This window comes from Procambarus clarkii, chromosome 56, assembly GCF_040958095.1.
Source record: "Procambarus clarkii isolate CNS0578487 chromosome 56, FALCON_Pclarkii_2.0, whole genome shotgun sequence".
NCBI classification, from domain to species: Eukaryota; Metazoa; Arthropoda; class Malacostraca; order Decapoda; family Cambaridae; genus Procambarus; species Procambarus clarkii.
In genome coordinates this window covers 9947671-9957670 of record NC_091205.1, presented here as the reverse complement: position 1 = coordinate 9957670, position 10000 = coordinate 9947671, and the positions used below count along the sequence as shown (strand labels likewise).

At 44.7% G+C, this 10000-nt stretch overlaps 2 protein-coding genes across 2 annotated transcripts in view; one reads left to right on the top strand and one right to left on the bottom strand.

Moving 5' to 3' along the window:
- LOC138353162 (uro-adherence factor A-like) overlaps positions 1 to 2335 on the top strand; it is a 2927-nt gene extending 592 nt beyond the window's left edge. Inside the window, exon 2 of the mRNA XM_069306029.1 lies at positions 1807 to 2335. Coding sequence (XP_069162130.1) covers positions 1807 to 2335 — 529 coding nt within the window. The remainder of the gene's footprint in view (positions 1 to 1806) is intronic.
- The window catches only part of LOC123748144 (rheacalcin-2), a 22080-nt gene continuing 12725 nt past the window's right edge, over positions 646 to 10000 (bottom strand). Inside the window, 1 exon segment of the mRNA XM_069305723.1 lies at positions 646 to 3041. Within this exon segment, the coding sequence (XP_069161824.1) occupies positions 2806 to 3041 (236 nt within the window). The 3' untranslated portion in view covers positions 646 to 2805.

Below are 10000 nucleotides of genomic sequence, written 5' to 3'. Positions count from 1 at the left end.
TACCTGATTTCCCTGAGGCCCACTAACACAATAGTGGCCACGACGGGGACCGGAAGCTGACACCTTGTCAATGGTTCCCCTTCCCCCATTTGTCCTAATGATTTTTGCTAGCTGGATCATACAATTCGTCAGTGTGTTAACGTTTGTGGCATCGGCTGGAAGACGGTTCCATGGGTGGGTGGAAAACTCTAAGGGCGGAAAACCATCTCTTTGTTTACTGTCTTACATTGTGGCTTGATGAGCTTGAATATGTTGTTCCTTGTGTGTGTTACATCTCATCTTGTGAAGAAGTGGTGTGGATCAAGAGGCGGAGTTGGCACACTACTCTCTGCTACACGACGACGCATTCCGCTGCTATGAGGCTTTGACAGGAAGGGACGGTTAAATGTAATTGGCAGATTGCATGACAATATTCCATTTCCTTTTATATCCATAATAATTTTTAATTACTCTGTTTAATTTTTAAGACGAATGTTAAGGGCAAATAGCAGTGATTATTAACGATTAAATGTGAACGTAAATATATCAATTTCAGGCACAGTTTAAATTTCAAACAAAGTCCAGTAATATACTTGATTATCATACATTATGATAACACCGCATCTGATGTGCCTTGATGTTTGTAGGATGATTAACTATCACAACATGGTTATATAAATTTATTAGCAAACAATCAAAGAGAAGCCATATCTATAAACAGTTAAACAAGAAATCCGCTCGAAATCTTCCCAAACAATCAATATCTTGTCCATCCTCCGTTACTGTTTATAACCTTCTACAACCTCTGAGGCGACATGGTTGTAGTTTAGCTGTGGGTTACAGCGGCACAACTACAAGAACATGATAATGCAGGCACAACTCCAAGAGCCAGATAATACAGGCACAACTCCAAGAGCCAGATAATACAGGCACAACTCCAAGAGCCAGATAATACAGGCACAACTCCAAGAGCCAGATAATACAGGCACAACTCCAAGAGCCAGATAATACAGGCACAACTCCAAGAGCCAGATAATACAGGCACAACTCCAAGAGCTAGATAATGCGAACTTATTCCAGTGACTTAAGAAAATAGGCAAAGTAGCACTAGAAATATGGTCAAGTCAAATACCACTAAGGAGAGAGAGAAAATATGCAAACTGGAATGAGAACGGAGCACCTCTACAGGTGATGTAAACAAATTGCAGAACGTCTTCTGCAAAAGTTCAACTAAACTTAGGATACAGTTGAATGTTCAACTCTATCCCTAGAACGACAAAGAAGGCTATGTAGGGAAATTGAAACGAATGAGCTAAGATTGCAAGAATCAAAAAATCCAGGAGAGACCGAAAGCAAAATAGAGAGAAAAGCGTCTCTTCTGAATTGATTGAAGGCAATTTTAAAGTCAAGTTTGACTAGTGCCTTCTGGTCTGAGAGGTTGGCAATGATTGCAATGAGATTGGCAGCGTTGCATGTGTAGCAGCTTCACAGCCTAGGGAATCCCAAACCCGATCTGATTGTGTATCAATAAGGTGGCTGCTTCCTGACTGATTGACCTCACTGCTGCCTTAGCTATGAGGCTTTGGAGGGTGTTGCCAACGGCATTGGACCTGATTCCCCCATCCTTCATTTTAGAGCACAGAGTGCAGCTCCTTGGAAAAGAGGCCTTATGTCCTCAAGGACACCTTCACCACCTTACAGCCAGTGTAACACTCACAGCCAGTGTAACACTCACAGACAGTGTAACACTCACAGACAGTGTAACACTCACAGACAGTGTAACACTCACAGCCAGTGTAACACTCACAGCCAGTGTAACACTCACAGCCAGTGTAATATTCGTAGTGTAAGATTTAGTGATAGTGTAAGACTCAGTGATAGTGTAAGACTCAGTGATAGTTTAAGACTCAGTGAGAGTGTAAGACTCAGTGAGAGTGTAAGACTCAGTGAGAGTGTAAGACTCAGTGAGAGTGTAAGACTCAGTGAGAGTGTAAGACTCAGTGATAGTTTAAGACTCAGTGAGAGTGTAAGACTCAGTGAGAGTGTAAGACTCAGTGAGAGTGTAAGACTCAGTGAGAGTGTAAGACTCAGTGATAGTTTAAGACTCAGTGAGAGTGTAAGACTCAGTGAGAGTGTAAGACTCAGTGAGAGTGTAAGACTCAGTGAGAGTGTAAGACTCAGTGATAGTTTAAGACTCAGTGAGAGTGTAAGACTCAGTGAGAGTGTAAGACTCAGTGATAGTTTAAGACTCAGTGATAGTGTAAGACTTAGCGATAGTGTAAGACTTAGTGATAGTGTAAGACTCAGTGATAGTATAAGATATAGTGATAGTGTAAGATTCAGTGAGAGTGTATGACTCGGTGATAGTGTAAGATATAGTGATAGTGTAAGATTCAGTGACAGTGTAAGATTCAGTGATAGTGTAAGTGTCAGTGATAGTATAAGACTCAGTGATAGTGTAAGACTCAGTTATAGATAGACTCAGTGATAGTGTAAGATTCAGTGATAGTGAACGACTTAGTGATAGTGTAAGATTCAGTGATAGTGTAAGACTTTCAGGTAGTGCAAAGCTCACAGCTAATGCTATTTTCACATCTGTTTCAAGACTCTTAACTATTACAAGACTCTCACCCCCCTAATTCGTCTGATAAGAAGCTCTTCACTCTCTAACTACCTCATAATTTGTGATGGATTGAAACATAACAATGTTTCTTTCCGGACAGTTAACTAACAGGATTTTGCAAATGCCTGTCTTTTATATTACGTGACAACATTAAAATAAAACAAGATTAAACGAGCCAATTCTTCCTTTCATAGAGAGGCGCCTCAACATCTTGAGTTGGTAGGATGATATTGACAAAGAAATCGGAACGAATCCGAGCAGAGGGTATCAATGAGCATCGGGGCGTAATGCATTCGAAAGGCTCCGCATACCTTTCCGTTACCGTTGGGCTCGCCAGGATAAAAGTCTGCAGCGTCGACTGGGCGCCCATCCAACCACTTCCACGAAAGATTACTTTCGACGTTCCTGGCGCCCACGAACAAATAAACATCATCGAATCCTGTGATGAGAATACAAAGGAACAGTTGTAATAATATTGTAATATTAACTAGGTTAGTACACGCATTCTCACTCAGTGCAGTTTTAGCACACACACACACACACACACACACACACACATACACACACACACACACACACACACACACACACACACACACACACACACACACACACACACACACACACACACACACACACAGTTGAGGTCAGACAGCCGCGGAGGTCAGAAGGGTCTGGGAAGCTCTTGCGTAGCTAGTGAATTGGGGGGAATAATCAGTGTATACGCGTATATGAGTGTATATGAGTGATTGAATAACTAGTAAGCTCACTCAAACCACAAGAAAGTGAAGACAAACAGTACAAACACCACCACTGAAAATAAGTGTCGAGTACATCGTGGTATTGTGAAATTGTGGAGCCGAAATTGTGGAGCCGGAGTGACCTCACCAGCTGTGACGCGGGACGCAGTGACCTCACATCTGGACCAGCCGCGTGGAGTACTTTCTCGCCTGTTTGTGCTGCAGATTGTGCAAGGTATTGAGGAGCGCCTTTTTGGCTAGATTGTTACTGCAATGACTAGAAGGGGTTCAAGGTCAATCACCAGCAGGGATGAGGAGGAGGACAGATTTATAGACAAATTAATAGGGAAATTTGTAGAGAGAAGGAGTGATTGGTTGGAGGATCTAATCCAGGGGATTAAAAGTGAGGTATTTCAGCAAATACAGGATGCGGTAGAGAGGCAGAAACAAGAACTTATGCACTATATTCAGGAAGAAATTAGGAAGGGAAGAGAGGACTGGGAGAGGGAATGTGCTCGTATCACAAACGAATTAGGAAGGATTAACAGCATGGCTAAGGACAGAGGATTAGTGGGGGATGGGTTAGTGACTGCGGTTGGGATGGAGAATCCCCAGGGGACAGGCTACCAGCATGAAATGAATTACTGAGGAGACGGTCTATTATAATACATGGATTATTCGAATCTGGGGCACCAACAAGACAAGAGAGAATAGAAACGGAAAAATACGAATTGCACGAGATATTGAGGTGTATTGGAGCAGGAATGGCAGAACACGAGGTGGATATCAGCCGCCGAGTTGGACCTTACAATTGTACCAAGAATAGACCTGTTCTGGTGCAATTCTCCAATGAGGAGGCTGTGGAGTACATAATGAGGACCAAGCATTTACTCAGAGGAAGTGAAACCCATTACAATGTGTTTATAGAGAGGTTTATGACGAAAGATGAGCAAATAGCCCACAAGAATAGATGGCAACAACGACACCGAACTAGCCTCTCAGGTAGTCTCACCTCCCAGGTCACATCCCAGGTCACCTCCCAGGCCACCTCCCAGGTCACCTCCCAGGTCGCATCCTCCCCAACTCAGCCCTCCTATACCTTCCCCCCTGCCTCAGCCTCCCAAAACCCCCCTGTCCCTTCCACATTTGCACCTCCCCAACGATTCCCTTGCCCCTGCTACATCACACCTGTCAACGACCCCAGTGGGTCAAGCCATGCCCTCCCCAAACCCACCTTCCCATCCCCCCTCCCCAACTACCCCTTCCTACTCCCCTGCCCCTTCTACCCCATTGACTTCAATTCCATCTACTCCATCCCAGCTTCCACTGCGCCCATCTTCCACTCACCCCCAAACCCCACCCAACCCTCACCCCTCCTATGCACCTCCAGCCCACATTTAACCCCCTCACCTTGTGACCCCCTAACACCTTCCCCCATCTCCCTCTTCCCCTCTTCTACCCCAAAACCCCCACCTACCCCCGATTCCCCCCTAACTAATACACCCTCTCTTCCACTCCCAGCACCCATGCTCCATTCTCATCTCAGCTCTCCGCCCTCAGTGTCCCTCTCCCCCCCAACCTCTCAACCTCTATCTGACTCTCAGTCTCACTCTATTTCTCAACCCCCCTATGCTATTCAGACCCCTAACTTTCAGACCCATTATGCCCTTCCCACCCCCCTAGATGCCCAGACCCCATTCGCCTACCAGGAACTCCCAGGCACCCCCCCACTCACCCCCACAGCCCCCACTTCCCCCCCAGACACCCCCCAGTTCCCCCCAGACCCCTGGTGAAAGGGGGAACTCTGACACCCGAGTTTCCAAGAAGAGTCTCAAGGTTTGGTACACCAATGCTGATGGGGTAGCCAATAAAGCAGAAGAGATAAAAGAAAGAGTTAGTGAGGCAGACCCAGACATAGTGGCCATAGTGGAAACTAAAATAAATGGCATGATCTCGGATGCAATCTTTCCAGAGGGGTACCAGGTGATAAGAAAAGAAAGGACACAGAGACAGGGAGGAGGAGTGGCACTACTAATAAAGCGGAAATGGAAGTTTGATGAGCTGGAAAATCCGGGTACCAATGAAAGCACAAGCTTCATACATGGAACTCTGACAGTGGATGGGAAGAAGATTGTAATCTTGATACTCTGCAATCCCCCACCAAACAGTAGAAGGCCCAGGCAGGAGTACGAGGACAGCAACAAGACATGTATAGATGAACTGCAGAGGGCAGCAACTTTAGCGCATAGAATGAGAGCGAAGCTGCTGGTCATGGGGGACCTAAATCACGGAGAGATAGATTGGGAAACGAGGAATCCCCATGGCGGGGAGGAGACCTGGGGAGCGAAGCTGGTAGACGTTATTGACAGGAATTTCCTAACACAGCATGTGAAAGAAGATACTAGGGAAAGAGGAGGGGATACGCCCAGCCTATTAGATCTCATTTTCACTCAGAATGTAGAAGACATCGAGTAGTTGGAACATGAAATACCACTAGGAGCTAGTGACCATTGTGTCCTAGTCTTTGACTACATGATGGAGCTTAAAATTGTGACCAAAGGACAAGAGGTCCGGGAAAGGAGACTTGATTACAGAAAAGGGGACTACAGAAGGATAAGGGACTACCTGGGAGAAGTGCAGTGGGAGGAAGAACTTAGAGGAAAAACAGTGCAAGGTATGATGAACCAAGTCATATTGAAATGCAAGGAGGCTGAAGAGAGATTTATTCCAACAATAAAGGAAAAAAGCAGGAGGGAATATAATAACCCATGGTTTAATAGACAGTGTCAGGAAGCAAAGGTGAGAAGCAGGAGGGAGTGGAGGAAGTACAGAAGACAAAGGACAGAGGACAACAGGATTAGATGTAACAGAGCTAGGAATGATTACATTAACATAAGACGAGTGTCGGAAAGAAATTATGAGAATGATATTGCAGTCAAAGCGAAAAAGCAACCAAAATTACTACATAGCCATATAAGAAGGAAGATGTCGGTAAATGACCAAGTGACAAGACTGAGGAAAACAGAAGGGGCATATACAGAAAGCGACAAGGAAATCTGCGAGGTACTGAATGCAAAATTCCATGGAGTGTTCACAACCGAGCCTGAGCAGCTCCCATTGTTAGAAGAGATTACCCAAGATGAAAGACTATCAGATATAGAGGTGACAGCAGAGGATGTAATGAAACAGTTGACAACACTGGATGCAAATAAAGCTGTTGGACCAGACAAAGTATCACCGTGGATACTTAAAGAGGCAGCGCAGGCTCTGAGCGTGCCTCTGGCAATGATCTTTAATGAGTCACTTATGTCGGGAGAATTGCCCAGTTGCTGGAAGGAGGCAAATGTCGTACCGATTTTCAAAAAAGGTGATAGGGAGGGGGCACTTAACTACAGACCCGTATCACTGACAAGCATCCCCTGCAAAATACTTGAAAGAATAATTAGGCTAAGACTTGTTGAGCACCTGGAGAGCATTGGGTTTGTAAACAAGCACCAACATGGGTTCTGGACAGGGAAATCATGCCTAACAAACCTTTTAGAATTCTATGATAAAGTAACAAGGATAAGGCAGGACAGAGAAGGCTGGGCAGACTGCATATTTCTTGACTGCCAAAAGGCCTTTGATACGGTACCGCACATGAGACTGCTTTACAAACTTGAGAGGCAGGCAAGAGTAAGCGGAAAGGCCCTAGTATGGGTGAAGAACTACCTAACAGGAAGGAGCCAGAGGGTAATGGTAAGGGGCGAAAAGTCGGACTGGCGAACAGTAACAAATGGAGTACCTCAAGGATCGGTGCTGGGACCAATCCTCTTTCTAATTTACGTAAATGATATGTTTACAGGAGTGGAATCATACATGTCAATGTTTGCGGATGACGCAAAATTAATGAGAAGAGTTGTGACAGACGAGGATTGTAGGATTCTCCAAGAGGACTTAAACAGGCTGCAGAGATGGTCAGGGAAATGGCTACTGGAGTTTAACACCAGCAAATGTAAAGTTATGGAAATTGGATCAGGTGACAGGAGACCAAAGGGACAGTACACAATGAAGGGGAACAGCCTACCTGTAACGATTCGAGAAAGAGACCTGGGAGTGGATGTGACACCTAATCTAACTCCTGAGGCACATATAAATAGGATAACGACAGCAGCGTACTCTACACTGGCGAAAATTAGAACTTCATTCAGAAACCTAAATGAGGAGGCTTTTAGGGCGCTTTACACTGCCTACGTGAGACCCGTCTTAGAGTATGCCGCGCCATCATGGAGCCCCCACCTGAAGAAACACATAAAGAAACTGGAGAAGGTTCAGAGGTTTGCGACGAGGCTTGTCCCAGAGTTACGAGGGATGGGATATGAAGAGCGGCTGAAGGAACTGAACCTTACGACACTAGAGAAAAGAAGGGAGAGAGGAGATATGATAGGGACATATAAAATACTCAGGGGAATTGACAAAGTGGAAATAGATGAAATGTTCACACGTAATAATAACAGAACGAGGGGACATGGGTGGAAACTGGAAACTCAGATGAGTCACAGAGATGTTAGGAAGTTTTCTTTTAGCGTGAGAGTAGTAGGAAAATGGAATGCACTTGGGGAACAGGTTGTGGAAGCAAATACTATTCATACTTTTAAAACTAGGTATGATAGGGAAATGGGACAGGAGTCATTGCTGTAAACAACCGATAGCTAGAAAGGCGGGATCCAAGAGTCAATGCTCGATCCTGCAAGCACAAATAGGTGAGTACAAATAGGTGAGTACACACACACACACACACACACACACACACACAATGTGGCGAATGTGGTCCCAATATACAAAAAGGGCGACAGACAAGAGGCACTGAACTACAGGCCAGTGTCCTTGACTTGTATACCATGCAAGGTGATGGAGAAGATCGTGAGAAAAAACCTGGTAACACATCTGGAGAGAAGGGACTTCGTGACAAATCGCCAACATGGATTCAGGGAGGGTAAATCTTGCCTTACAGGCTTGATAGAATTCTACGATCAGGTGACACAGATTAAGCAAGAAAGAGAGGGCTGGGCGGACTGCATTTTCTTGGATTGTCGGAAAGCCTTTGACACAGTACCGCATAAGAGGCTGGTACATAAGCTGGAGAGACAGGCAGGTGTAGCTGGTAAGGTGCTCCAGTGGATAAGGGAGTATCTAAGCAATAGGAAGCAGAGAGTTACGGTGAGGGGTGAGACCTCCGATTGGCGTGAAGTCACCAGTGGAGTCCCACAGGGCTCTGTACTCGGTCCTATCTTGTTTCTGATATATCTAAATGATCTCCCGGAGGGTATCAATTCATTTCTCTCAATGTTTGCAGACGATGCTAAAATTATGAGAAGGATTAAAACAGAAGAGGACTGTTTGAGGCTTCAAGAAGACCTAGACAAGCTGAAGGAATGGTCGAACAAATGGTTGTTAGAGTTTAACCCAACCAAATGTAATGTAATGAAGATAGGTGTAGGGAGCAGGAGGCCAGATACAAGGTATCATCTGGGAGAGGAAATTCTTCAGGAGTCAGAGAAGGAAAAAGACTTGGGGGTTGATATCACGCCAGACCTGTCTCCTGCAGCACATATCAAGCGGATAACATCAGCGGCATATGCCAGGCTGGCCAACATACGAACGGCATTCAGAAACATGTGTAAAGAATCATTCAGAACTTTGTATACCACATATGTCAGGCCAATCCTGGAGTATGCAGCCCCAGCATGGAGTCCATATCTAGTCAAGGATAAGACTAAACTGGAAAAGGTTCAAAGGTTTGCCACCAGACTAGTACCCGAGCTGAGAGGTATGAGCTACGAGGAGAGACTACGGGAATTAAACCTCACTTCACTGGAAGACAGAAGAGTTAGGGGGGACATGATCACCACATTCAAGATTCTGAAGGGGATTGATAGGGTAGATAAAGACAGTCTATTTAACACAAGGGGAACACGCACAAGGGGACACAGGTGGAAACTGAGTGCCCAAATGAGCCACAGAGATATTAGAAAGAACTTTTTTAGTGTCAGAGTGGTTGACAAATGGAATGCATTAGGGGGTGATGTGGTGGAGGCTGACTCCATACACAGTTTCAAGTGTAGATATGACAGAGCCCGATAGGCTCAGGAATCTGTACACCTGTTGATTGACGGTTGAGAGGCGGGACCAAAGAGCCAGAGCTCAACCCCCGCAAACACAACTAGGTGAGTACAACTAGGTGAGTACACACACACACACACACACACACACACACACACACACACACACACACACACACACACACACACACACACACACACACACACACACAGTACAGAATAAAAATTACAGCTGCATAATCGAAGGCATGGAAAAGAAAACAATTATGTACAATTGCATTCAGAGCAATTACAATCGGAATTGTAAGTTCTCTTTCAATCGTTTTGTCTTTCAAAAATTATCGGAATAGGAATAATTTCAATTCTTTCAATCGGAATCGTTTTGTATTTCAAAAATTATTTTACATATATCAATAAAACTATGGTAACATTTAAATACGTTCTGTGTACTGCAATTTAAAACAAGAATCACATACAAAATGTGGTGGGTTACCTAGACATGCCATTTTTTTAAAAGAAGCAATTGGTTGACTGAATTTTTATTGGTGTTGTACCAG